This window comes from Notamacropus eugenii, chromosome 7, assembly GCF_028372415.1.
Source record: "Notamacropus eugenii isolate mMacEug1 chromosome 7, mMacEug1.pri_v2, whole genome shotgun sequence".
NCBI lineage: Eukaryota > Metazoa > Chordata > Mammalia > Diprotodontia > Macropodidae > Notamacropus > Notamacropus eugenii.
Window position 1 is genome coordinate 141,448,275 of NC_092878.1, and position 14,359 is coordinate 141,462,633.

The window sequence follows — 14,359 nt, forward strand, 5'->3', positions numbered from 1 at the left end:
CTCGTGTCTTCCCCTCATTTGACTTAACATCTTTTACAAATAAAAATAAGGTACTACGTGCTTAGAAAAGGATAGTGCTCAAGGCCCTCAATTAGGTGAATCAAGAGACCCCATCTTCCCATCTGTTTAAAAAAAATCCCTTTCATTGGTGGCAGGAGAGGAGGTGGAAGATGAAAACAACAGAAGCGTTTCCACTTCTCTTGAAGAGAAAGAGGAAATAGGAGAGGAAAAGAGGAAATAAAAAGGAAGAAAGATTAATTTGTTGGAATGTTTCACAGTGAGATGGAATCTAAGAATAGGAAAAGAGGAAATAAGAAACAAAATTTAAAATTCTTCTAGCATTAGTGTGATTATTTAAAAGCATTTTTGGAAATCCAGAACCTTTTAGGAGAGAATTTTACCTGGGTATGGCAACAGACTCTTCAGTTGTTGTATGTCCAAGTTGTCCATCACTACCTGCACCCCAAGAAAAGAGCTGTCCCCGGTCACTGAGGGCCAAGCTATGGGACTCGCCACAAGCAACATGGACTATGTGCTGATCTGCCAAAGCCCCAATTTGCTCTGAGAAAAAGAAAAACAAACATAAAAAGGAAAATTTATGGGTTTCTGCCATTAAAATGATAATTATCTCCCCAAGCAATGTAGTTTTTTTAATACACCCACTATGCTATATATCAAGAACTTTACATTTAGCTCAAAAAATTTCTGGAATATGGTTTGCCAAAAAATAAAAATAAACACTGCAATGATTTAAAATCATTGTCTATTGAAAGAGTAGTGCCTCCCACTTCCTTAATGTATCCAATAAAACAGCCCAAGTGACTGAATTGATTTATCTAAACTGCTTCTCCACATAAAATTAAAATTACAGAAAAAGCAGGTGCTAACAATCAAAAACACTAGGCCCTGGAGAATCAGCAGTTCTCATCTCATCTCACTTCATTGGCCTGATGGAGGCTTAAACAAAAGAGAAAGGAGAAAGTAGTCACTGAAAAAGATGACGTTGTAGATGATGCCTGGCACGTGATCATTGATATCACAGTGATAGCTTTAAAAAAAGCCAATTAGATTACAGATTTAAAAAACAACAAAATGTAGCATGGCATAGCAGAGGTCAGGATAGCCTGGGTTCCAACCCGACCTCTAGGTGATCCTGGGTAAGTCATGTAAGCTCCCAGAACTACAGGCAACTTTCTAAGACTGTAAATTGCATAATAGTTGGCAGAATTATAGACTGGCATTGGTAGAGGGGACATATAGATGAACAGGGTACAGAGATGAATGCATAGACAGCTATATATGTTGTTGTTCAGTTGTTTCAGTCATGTCCAACTCCTTGTGACCCCATTTGGGCTTTTCTTAGCAGAGATGCTGGAGTGGTTTGCCATTTCTTTTTACAGCTCATCTGACAAATGAGGAAACTGAGGCAGATAAAGGTCAAGTGACTTACCTAGTGTCTCACAGTTATTAAAAGTGCCTGAGGCTGGATTTGAACTCAGGTCTTCCTGACTCCAGGTCCAACTCTCTATCCACCATGCCATGACATTTATATGGAACTTTAAAGCTTATAAAATCTCACAATAGCCCCATGAGGTAGGCAGTATAAATATTATTGTCCCCATTTTACAGATGAGAAAACTGAGGATTAAAGGAATAAAGTGACAGGCTTTTATCCAGTCCAGGGATGATAAACAAGAGGTAAGTAAGTATGCGTCTCCTTGGTTGACGAAATCAGACTCAAAACAGCAGAGTGAGTAGCAGCTTAATAAATGAGCTCACATACAACTTTTCTAGCAAGAAAGGGGAAAAAAAGTGCCCTGTGTTGAGGAATGATAAAGAAATCCAAATGGAAAAAAGTCAAAAAGTCTATCTGTCCAGGTCAGATCTACACAAAGCAGCAGCCAGAACCTGTGGACACTAAGTAAGGCATCCAGCCAGGAAAGGTTGCCCCAAAAGTACAATGAACAGAAGCCTACTTACAGATAAGCCAGACACCAAGGCATTGAAATTTGAGTCAGTAGTTGTAGACCTCATGGACCAGGGAAAGGGTCCAACTAGAAAAGTATGCGCCCAGAGCCCACACGAAATGAAAAGATGAGTCTTCCTGACTCCAGGCCAAGCATCCTATTCACTGTACCATCGAGTTACACAGAAGAGTTTACAACAGAATATTTCAACAGGAAAAATATTAAAACAAATAATAACCTTTCAAAAAAACCCTACAGGGGAAAATGACTCTCTATTAAATGAGAATTTCCAAGTATCTCTGAAGAAAAAAACAAGAGCTATGTAGAACTCTCTAATGCAAACACAAGATTCAATGCACTATGTGATGATGAACTGCTTACATTCTAACAGGAAAACAAGAAATGTTTCCCCTAAGAACATCTTCAAGGGTCATGGAGGAAAATCAATAAGGTAGAAAGCTAGAGTCTGGACTTGTTTTAGACTGTTAATCTTAGAGGAAAGGAAAGGGAAGAAGAATAAACTATGTAAGAGGTACTATGTTCTCTGATATAATCTGAATATACAAAACAAAGCTGCAAAAAGATTTGGAGAAATGACTGTCACAAGATTTGACTCTTCTGGAATGGATGAAAAAAGGCTGAAAATAAAACACATAGAGCTTAGTGTAGGAAGACATTAAACTCAACAATAGTCAAGGGAAAGAAAAGAGAGGATTAAGAGGGACAGTAGAGTTATCAGCAAAACTAACTACAACTTCAGAGGGTAGAATATGAAGGGAAGAAAAAAAGGGAAAAAGAGGGAAAGGGGTAAAAGGATAATGTTCTGTGATTTGCAACTGAGAAGGGAAGAAAAAAGAGGATCAATTGAAAGGAACCAGAGCATGTTAATTACGGATCACAAATATTTAGCATATTCATTCTATTTTACCACCTTCTTCTTCTTTGCAATGTGGAGACTGAGAAGGAACGAGAAGAAGAGGACAGGATGGAAAATACCCAATATACAGTCATGACCATTAACATGAATGAAAAGAATTCACCCATAAAAAAGGAAAAGGGTATCAGAATGAACTGGAAAGCAGACTATAACAATAAGTTCCTTAAAATATATATAATATATGCATATATACACATATATGTATATATATGTACTTGAAATATAAAGATTCACAAATAATCAAAATAAAAGGATTTCACAAATTTTATTATGCTTCAATCAAACCCTAAAAACAGAAGCAGCAACTATTATCTCAGACAACACAAAAGCAAAACTTAGAGATACAGAGAATGATGCAAACATCCACTGTTCTCAAGAAGTTTGCAGTTATATGGTGGAGAAACAATATGGAAACAAGATATATTCAAGATAAATTGAGGGTAATATCATAAGGAAGGCACAAAAACTAAGGAGAATCAGGGAAGACTTCTTGAACAACATAGTACTTTAGCTAAAACCTGAAGGAAGCCAGGAGATCGAAGTGAGGAAGGAAAGTATTCCAGGCATAGGAGACAGCCAGTGAAAATGTCCAGAGTAAGGTGATCAGTAGTGTTGTGCAGCAAGGTCAGTGTCACTTGATCCAAAAATATGTGGGGAAAGGTACAAGGTTTAAGAAAACTGGAAAGGGGCTTTAAAAGCCAAAGAGATGATTTTATATTTTATTTGAAGGTAAAAGTTTGCTGAATGGGGGAAGAAGTGTGTTGTTAGATCTAACTTTAAGAATATCAAAACTTGGCAATTAAGGGGAGGAAAGAAGGCAGAAATTTGAGGCAAAGAGACCAACCAGCAAGTTGTTGAAAACATCTAGGTGTGAAGTAATAAGGTTCTGCAGCATTGTGGTAGCAGTAAGAGAAGAGAAGGAGGAATTTATAATGGATGTTAAGTTGCAAATGACAGGACTTAACTAGATACCAGTGAGAAAGAGTGAGGAATTGAGAATGATGCCTAAGTTGTGAGCTTGAGTGACAAGGAGGATAATAGTATTTACTCTCTGTAGAAGTGAGAAGACTTTGAGAGGAAAGATAATGGATTCAGTTTTGGACATGCTGAGTTTAAGCTATCTATTGGACACCTAGTTAAAGATGTCTGAAAGGTGTATGGAGGTGCAAGATTGGAGTTCAGAAGAGAGGTGAAACAGGACAGGGAGAAGTAATTATTGTCAGCACAGAGATGGTAATTAAATCCTAGAGGATTGATGAAATATCCAAGTGAAGTAGTATAGAAGTAGACAAAGAGCCAGGAGAGAGCTCTGTGTGACAACCAAGGCTAACCTGGATGAAGATACAGCAAAGGAAACTAAGAAGAAGTGACCAGATAGGTATGAGGTGAACCAGGAGAGAGTGGTGTCGCAAAGACCTAGAGAGAAGAGAATTTCAAGGAAAAGATGGTGGTTAACAGTGTCAAAGGCTTGAGATAGTCAAGAAGGATGAGGATTGAAAATATTCCATTACGTATGGCAATTTAGAGATTTTTAATAACATATAACAAAACAAGAATATTTTCAGTGGACTGATGAAATCAGAACTCAAACTGCAAAGAGTTAAGAAGAGATTGAGAGGAAAAGAAATACTTAATCAATATACCAGAAGAAACTGACAGTAAATTTAGAATAGTTGTTGACCTCAATGTACCACTTTCAGACCTAGACAAATCTAACAAAAAGATAAATAAGAAAAAGTTAAATACCTGAATGCAATTTTCAAAAACTTAGAATGATTATTCTCTAGGAATTAGTGAATGAGAAAAAAAGTACAAATATTCTCATCTGCGCATGGCATCTGTATGCCAACTTTACAAAAATTCACTTGGGCATTAGAAACTCAAAAAAATTCAGAAAACAAAAAATTAAACACATGCATCCTTTACTGACAATAATATAATATAAATTATATTCAATAATGGCATTGGAAGCAAGAATTAAAAGCTCATTGTAGACTAATAAGTTAACGTCTGAGAATTAGTAGATTAAAGAAAAAGTCATAGGAACAACATAATAATGATAATTTCATCAAATAAAATGACAACAATAAAACAACATAACAAAAAGTATGGGATGAAGCAAAAGTCGTGTTTAAGGTAAAATGTATATTACTAGCACTTTAATCAACAAAAGATAGAAAATTAATTAATGAATTGGGCACGCAACTTTAAAAAAATACTAGAAAAGCAACACTGAAACAACAATTAAAAACCCTACACATAAAAACAGAAATTCTGAAATATCAAGTAGAGATGAATAAAACTGAAAGCAAAAGCCCACTGAATTCTAAATAAGAACAGGAAACTTTTTTGGGGGAGGAGGAATTTTAATTTACATTTGCAATATAGGCCATAGTCTCATTTTAAAAATGAGAAAGGAAAACAAAACTTCCAAGATTAAATATTAAAAAAGAGAATTTATTACAAATGAAGGTGAAATCTGGAAAATTATTTAAAACTATCTTGTCTAACTATATGCTATGAAACTCACAACATAAGTGGATGAATATTTATAAAATGAAAAATATTCACATTAACAGAAAAAATAGAATTTGTAAAACCTAGAATCAGACAAAGAAACTGAAAAATCAATAAATGAATTCCCAAAGAAAAGATGCCCTTTTGCAAATGAATTTTATCATACATTAAAAGAACAATCAATTCCAATATTAAATTGTCTGAAAAAAATAGGAAAAGAAGGCATCCTTTGAAATTTTCTATAATACAAATACGATCTTGATACCTAAATGAGGAAGAGATTAAATAGGGAGAGCCTTAGATCAATATACATAATGCATATCAAAACAAAAAAAATTTAAATATAACAATAGCAAAGAGTCTACAGCAACATAGCAAAATATTGTCTACTATGACCAGGGTGTATGTGTGCCAGGAATACATATTTAGTTCACTATTATGAAACAACTTTTAATAAAATACAATACTTATTTCTGTTAATAACATTATGAATGAAAATAGACATTCCCCTAATATGCTAAATTGTATACATCTAAAACCAAGAGTCTGAATTGCAAATAATAGATTTTAAGGTTGGGCTTTACAATAAAGCTGGAAGTAAAGCAAGGATACACATTATCCCATTATTCTTTGGCAAGAGTTTGGAAATATTTCCCATAGCAGTAAGACAAGAAAAAGAATTTGAGAAAATACATACAGGCAAAGAGGAAACAAAATTATCACTTTTTGCAGAAAATGAGATGATATACTTAGAATATATCCTCTTAGAATAGCCTCTTAAAAACTAACTGAAATAATAACTTCAGCAAAGAAGCAGAATATAAATTCAAAGCATGCAAATCATCAGCCTTTCTGCATATTGCCCACAGAACCAAACACGAAGAAAAAGAGGAATTTCATTTAAAATAACTACTAAGTGTATAGAATATTTGGCAATCCAGCTACCAAGTTACACACACAGGAACCATCAATAAATAAAAAAACTGTACCAGTATAATGAAATTACCTAAATTAATATTCTTACTTCCTGCCATACAAATCAAATTAACAACCTTAAAGAGGTAGGAAAAATAGCAAAATTCTTCTGGAATAATAAAAGCTCAATATTTACAAAGGAAATAATAACAAAATCAATAAACATTTTTAAGGGCCTGTGACAGTCTGTCTATCCATCTCTTTTTCCATCCTGTCCCCTGTATCTCTCTCCCTTATTAGGTGTCAGGTAATCCAAAGAAGCAAGAATTGCAACATGACAGACAAGGAAAAAACAAAACTTTGCAATTTTGAGATAAACACGTAATTAAAGAATGTCATTATTAAATATACACAAAAATGCATAAAATCATAAAATGCATGATACAAGTTCATAAAAGAAATGCTGAGTTGCAAAACAACACAAATATTACAGAATACTAATGTTCCTCTCTCAAAGCTATAATCTTACAGAACGATGAACCAAAAAGGACAATACACAAATGAATAGAGTTTTGGATAAATTAAATTTGAAAGAATCATGGCATTCTGGTGGGAAAATAAAAGTAACTTTTTACATAGCTCATTATACTTTCCTCATAACAACTATGTGAGGCAGATAGTGCAAATATTACTATTTTTATTTCACAGACAAAAATATTGAAGTTTTGTCAGGTTAAATGACATGTCTATATAGCTAGTCAATTTGAGGCAAGATTCAAACTCACACCTCCCACTTTGAAGCCTAATGCTTTATGCACTACACCATGATGCTCTGAGAAAAAATTTGCCAAAGAACCAGAAGACTCCAGTAAGGAGTGAGGGGAGAGAGAGAGAGAGAGAGAGAGAGAGAGAGAGAGAGAGAGAGAGAGAGAGAGAGAGAGAGAAAGAAGGGATAGGAGAGAAGGGAGAAATGGGGGCAAAAGGGGGTAAGAGGAGGGAGAGGGCAGAGAAAGGAAGGAAGGAAGGAAGGAAGGAAGGAAGGAAGGAAGGAAGGAAGGAAGGAAGGAAGGAAGGAAGGAAGGAAGGAAGAAAGGAAGAAAGGAAGAAAGGAAGAAAGGAAGAAAGAAAGAAAGAAAGAAAGAAAGAAAGAAAGAAAGAAAGAAAGAAAGAAAGAAAGAAAGAAAGAAAGAAAGAAAGAAAGAAAGAAAGAAAGAAAGAAAGAAAGAAAGAAAGAAAGAAAGAAAGAAAGAAAGAAAGAAAGAAAGAAAGAAGAAAGAAAGAAAGAAAGAAAGAAGGAAAGAAAGAAAGAAGGAAAGAAAGAAGGAAAGGAAGGAAGGAAGAAAGAAAAAGAAAGAGGAAGGAAGAGAAAAGCATATGAGCTAAGCAACTGCACATACTGGAGTAGGTGAAAGAGCAACGTTTCTAACCTCTCCTTAAAATCTCAACAAATCAGTACCAGTACCAGTACCAGACTCACCTTGATCTATTATCTAGGTCCAGATTTCTAAAACCCTGTAAATAGAGTAGCCTATAAGTGTTCAATACATATGCATCCATTTCAACACACATTTATTAAGTATCTACTACGTGCAAGGCATTGTCTGGGGAATATACATAACCAATACGATACAGTAGAAAGAGTAGCAGACCTGGACATCAGCAGTTATTTTAGTTTGAAACTCCACTTCATGTCTACTACTCTATGACCATAGTAGAGCATGTTAAGATCTGGAATAGTAATTCCTATAGACCTGCTTCAGAGTATTGGGGTTTTTAAATTCAATTTCATTTTATTTTCAGTTCCAAATTCTCCCTCTCAATTCCCTCTCCCAGCCACTGAGAAGGCAAGAAATACAATGCCCATTATACATAAGGAGTCACACAAAAAATATTTCTATATTAGCCATATTAAAAAAAAATAAAAGAAAAAGAATAAAAGATAAAAAATATGCTTCAGTCTGTACTCTGAGTCGATCATTTTTCATCATGAATCCTTTAGAATTGCAGTGGTTCACTGTATTGAAATAGCTAAGTCTTTCTCAGAGAATTATCTTTAAAATTGCTGTTACTGTATGGATTGCTCTCGTTTCTGCACACTTCACTTTGCATCAGCTTATATATGTCTTCCCAGGTTTTTTCTGAAACTAACTCCTTCATCATTTTCTTAAAACACAATAATATTCCATTACATTCATATAACATAACCTGTTCAGCCATACCTCATCTGATGAGCATCACCTCAATTTCCAATACTTTGCTACCATAAAAAAGAGCTGCTAGAAATATTTTTGTATATAACCCCTTTTCCTTTTTGTTTGATCTCTTTGGGGGTACATACCTAATAGTGATATTAATGAGTCAAGGGGTACACAGTTTTACAGATTTTGGGGGGCACAGTTCCAAACTGCTCTCTAGAAAGGCTTGACTAGTTCACAGCTCCACTAACAGGGCATTAATGAACCTATATTTCCACATTGCCTCCAAGATTTGTCATTTTCCCTTTCTGTCATATTAGAAAATCTGATGAACATGAATGAGGTAGTACCTCAGAATATTTTATGTAATCAAATTTATCTCTTTTACCTCCTATGAATTAAATCTTTGTTTTGTCATGAACTCTTCCCCATCTAGACCTCTGACAAGTAATTTTTTCTGTCACCCTTTATATCTAAATTATGCAATTATTTTGAGCTTATTCTGGTAGATGGTATGAGATGTTGGCCTATGTCTATTTTCTGACAGACTACTTGCCAGTTTTCCCAGTGGTTTTTGTCAGTGAGTTACCCAATAGCTGGGATCCTTTCTCATAGCCGTACTGAGAAGATATAATGAAATAATGTATGTGCACTACATTATATACACTATAAAACTATCCCTGACCTCAAGTAACAACTTAATAAATGCACTAATTTCATTCAACAATGTTAAAAGCAGTTCCTTCTAAGGCTTATGACTTAGCAAGTCACTTGATGGTGCAAGTGAGAGATGTTTATTCACCATTAAAGTATTTAATCACCATTAAAGTATATAGTGGAAAGTAAATACATCTAGTTTAAGGTGTTCTTAGTTAGATATCTGTTACAGTACAACTAGTTACTTTTTCCAAAACCTAGTCTTTAAGTTGGCCAGGGTCCAAACACATTTCCTAAGAGCGACTGGGAGTCACTGAAATGTTCTTGTGTTCAAATGATATGGTTACACTTGTGCTTTACGAAAATTATTTTGGTAGCTCTTGTGGAGAATGTAAAGTGGAAAGACTAGAAATCTTCAATTTGGAAGCTGTCACAACAGTCTACATATGAGATGATCAGGAGACTTAGGAAGAAAAAAGAGTCAAAGATAACTAAAAAGTTGAGAAACTGGATAAGGAAGGATGGGGTGCTCTTAACAGAAATAGCAAAGTTTGAAGGACAGGTGAGTTTAAGGCAGAAGATAATGAGTTCCGTTTTGGACACATAATATTTGAGATGCTTATTGGAAATCTGGTTAGTGATAATATACATAGTCACAAAAATCACAAATAAAAGAACATGACCATGATTATACAGACTAGTAATTGGAAGAGCTATGACGACATCCCAGATCTACTGACTTCAAATTCAGTGTTTTTCCTTGCACTGAACTCCTAATTATTTAGAATTAGTACCATATATGTATGTATGTATGTATATGTATACATTCTAAATTTGTAATATTGCGTTCATGCTTCAGTTTTGAAGAAGACCATGACATCAGAGAAATGATATGACTTGCACTTGACTTTGTTTTGAGTGAGGGAGGGCTGTGCAGGTCACCAGCCTCTCTTTCTCCTCCTGAGCCATCTGGAGCCAGTGACCAGCTATTCATTAGGATGACTGGAGATGGCCCAGGGTACAATGGGAGACTTTGACCTTTTATAGGCTGCACCTTTTCAACTACCCAGAGGGAGGTAACCCCCATTGAGTGAATAGGTCTCTTTAAGAAGTAGTCAAGGAATGGCCTTTTTAATGAGCCAAATAAAAAATATTCAATCAAACTGGGAGGGAAAGAGAAACTGTTACTATTGATAATCACTCTAAGGTAGCCATTAAGTGGAGCTTGGGCAGAGACCTATTGTTGTCCAACCTATGGATCTCAAAGTGTACTGGCTTTAAGTTTTTGGGAATGAGAAGGAAGGAAGGGAGGGAGGAAGGGAGGGAGGAAGGGAGGGAAGGGAGGGAGGGAAAGAAGGGAGGGAGGGAAGGAAGGAAGGAAGGAAGGAAGGAAGGAAGGAAGGAAGGAAGGAAGGAAGGAAGGAAGGAAGGAAGGAAGGACATCAAGCCAGTAAACCCCAAAGGAAGAGGAGGGGGAGACAGAAGGGAGAGGATGAGCTGGGTTACTCAGTTAGCTGAGTGCCCACTTAGGCAGCTCAGTCCACTCACAGGTTGGGTTTGTCCATCATTTTCGAAGAAGGCCATGACATCAGAGAAATGATGACATGACTTGCACTTGACTTTGTTTTGAGTGAGGGAGGGCTGTGCAAGGTCACCAGTCTCACTTTCTCCTCCTGAACCATCATCTGGATCCAGTGACCAGATATTCCATACCAATGTATGTGTATGTGTGTATGTGTGTGTGTTTGTGTGTGTATACACACATATATATCATATGCCACTTGAAGTTCAACAGCCTATTAAGAGAACTTCAAAACAGAAAAGACCATTTCTTGACTGAGAGACCAACTAAGGCTTCACAGAATAGTTGGCATGTAAAGTAGACATTGGAACTAGCGGCAGAGAAGGTGGATAATGCAAAAAGAATTTACAAGCAATCTTTATTTAAATTTGGCCAAATAAAAATCCCAAAGGCACAGCTATACTCTCAAAGTATTAAAAAGTGGAATTGACTTCACTAGACAGACTACTTGGATTAGCACTGGCAGGCAATCCCCTGGGATGGCTGAGGACTGCATTCTGGTTACCCAGCCTAGCCACGCTTGCAGACTAACATAAAGGATTGTGCAGTTATAAAACCAGATGAAATCATGAAAATAAAGAGAGAAGAGGCCAACTATTCTAAAGTTGAAGTATAAGTAAGAGTCTAACAACAAGGAATTGTGAGAAAAGCTCTGAATGTACCATCAGAAGATTAGAGTTGTCCCAACTCTCCCACTTACTAATCATGTATATCCTTGGGTAAGTCACTGCTTTCTGGGCTTTCATTTCCTCATTTTTGAAATGAGGGGGTTGGACCTATCTTCTGTAAGGCCCCTTCCAGCTCTAAATCCTTCAAAATACCACAATTCAAATTCTCCACAAGACACTGTAACTTCTGCCTTACAGTTGGAAATCCAGTTATGTCATTGATTCTTAAATTTTGATGAGCTCCTGAAAATAAGTCTCCTTCAGTGGATAGGTTTCTGTACCTTCTTCAAACAAAACGTATGTAAACATAATACATGGTAATATATAAATAAGCCACTGGAGTGAATGTATATAACATTGCTGTATGCAAACATCATTAACAACTCCCATGTGGTACATACACACAAAAGTCATATTCTTAGAAGCATGAATCGAGGCATCCCCAGTACACAGCTGAACATTTTCTTGCCAATCCATGAATCTAAACACAACATCTGTACTTTAAAAACTAAGCTGAGAACTCAAGAGTTCTGCCAGAAATAGTAAACAAGGATTGTTACAACTGGTACCAAAAAAGGCCAAATGAGAACTGAACATTTCACAGATGTCTAGAGATGACAGCTGTACCTTATTATTTTACAGCTAGGGAAACTGAGGGCTTGGCAGGTTGAGTGAAATGCCTGAGATCACACAGTTGTTAGTGGGAGCCAGATTTGTACTCAGATCTCCAAAACTCTTTATATGCTTCCTTTTAAAATTACAAAGGAATATCCATTGATGTTTGTCAAACTATCTTTCTGCTTTCTAGTAAAAAGTGTATCAAAATAAGAAACACAATATGTAAATGTCTAATTAAGTCTGAGCTGGAACCACCAATGTTAACAGAACTTTTATTTTGGAATTAGATTTGTCCAACAGTGAAAGTTTACTGATGTGGACTTGTGACAGAGGGAGATGAATTACTTTCAAATATTTCATCTAGGTTGACGAAATAGTCTTGATTCATTGTCTCATACACATAGAGCTAGAGGGGACCTTAGATCATCTAATCTAAAAGCTTTGCTTCAAATCCGAGGCACCCAAGGAGGTTAGAAAAAGAGGAATAAGCATTTATATAGTGTCCATGCTGGACTAGTCACTGTACTAAGTATCTCATTTAATCCTCAAACCAATCCTGGGAGCTAGGTGCTATTATCATCTCCCTTTTATAGGTGATGAAACTTGAGGCCAACAGAAGTTGTGTGACTTGCCAAGGGTCACACTGCTAGTAAGTGTCTGAGGTCAATCTTGAACTTGGAACTCCTGATTTCCTGACTACAGGTCCAGCGTTCCATCCACTGTGCCACCTCACTACATCAAACAGATTAAGAGACTAGCCAAAGTTCACACAAGCACTAAGTGACAGTACCAATATTTGAACACAGATCCCAAGAGACTCTGCCTCTACTTTTTGTAGCATATCAGTGGCCTAGACGCAGTTAATTTCATCCATGGTTTATGGATTTTTATAAACTTCAACCAGAAAAGATATAGCGTTTCCTTGATTAGAATGTCCTGCCCTTTGACCTTTTGCCTCAACAGCTTTTGTCTTAAATCTTAAATTATCTTAATCTGAAGCCTATAGTCATTTATAAACTACAGCTATCGTCGCATAGCTTCTATTATTACTGTTGTTAAAACTACAAAACAGTAAGAAATAGAAAGGGCATTGATCATTGGAAGCTGGATGCTGACTCTCACAGGATATATTCTGGGACCACCGTCCTTCAGTACCCTTTACAACTTACTTGTGGTATATCAATGTAATGGAATATTATTGTTCTACAAGAAATGATGAGCAGGCAAATTTCAGAGAAATCTGGAAAGACTTACATGAACTGATGCTGCATGAAGTGGGCAGAATCAGGAGAACACTGTACATAGTAACAGCCACATTGTGTGGTGATCACTTGTGACAGACTTAGCTTTTCTCATCAGTACCATGATCCAAGACAATTCCAAAACACTTGTGATGGAAAATGCTAATCACATCCAGAGAAAGTACTATGGAGACTGGATGCAGACTGAAACATACTACTTTCACTTTTTTTGTTTTCTATTTTCTTCTTCCTTGTGGTTTTTCCCTTTTGCTCTGATTTTTCTTTCACAACATGACTAATGTGGAAATATGTTTACTATGACTGCACATGTATAACCTGTATCAGATTGCTTGCTATCCTGGGTAGGGTAGAGGGAGGGGAGGAAGGGAGAACATTTGGAACTCGAAATCTTACAAAAATGAATGTTGAAAACTATCTTAACATGTAATTGGAAAAAATAAAATACTATTAAAATTGGTGGGGGGAGAGTTACAATTTACACAAAGCAAAACTAGGCAAACTCCAATGTAGCTGAACTCCTATGAAGTAGTGTTCTGAGAGATAACAGGGCACTCACTCACTTGTTCTCCCTCCCTGTAGAATGTCTGGGCAAAATACCTCAAATGATCTCCAGACAGATCTAATCATTTTCAGAAATAAATTCCACATTTAATTAATTTGTAAATATAAAACTAAAAGGCACATCAAGAAAGATCAAAATAATCTAGAGTTCTGTATAATAAGTACAGAAATAGCACAGGTTTCTGACATACAAAATATGGTGATGAAAGAAGAAAATGATTAAGAATGATAGAGAATAATATACATGATCCTTGATTTCTTGATATAAAGAAGTATATGCTATAAGGAAACAATATACAAGAATGAATAAAACAACAAAGAAAACCAATTTCTTTTAAGGTTTAATTTCCCCATAATGTATCCCTATCACTGCACTTGATAGTCTAAAATATTTAAAGCTACAAATAAGTTTAAAACTCATTTATCCAACCCCATCATTTTATAGATGAGGAAACTAAAGCCCAAGGAGGAAATTATTTA

General features: G+C 35.9%; 1 protein-coding gene across 4 annotated transcripts in view; it reads right to left on the reverse strand.

Moving 5' to 3' along the window:
• HERC3 (HECT and RLD domain containing E3 ubiquitin protein ligase 3) overlaps positions 1-14,359 on the reverse strand; it is a 116,047-nt gene that overhangs the window by 75,609 nt on the left and 26,079 nt on the right. For all 4 annotated transcript variants that reach the window (XM_072625457.1, XM_072625455.1, XM_072625456.1 and 1 more), the window contains exon 4: positions 402-561. In XM_072625457.1, coding sequence (XP_072481558.1) covers positions 402-561 — 160 coding nt within the window. The remainder of the gene's footprint in view (positions 1-401; positions 562-14,359) is intronic.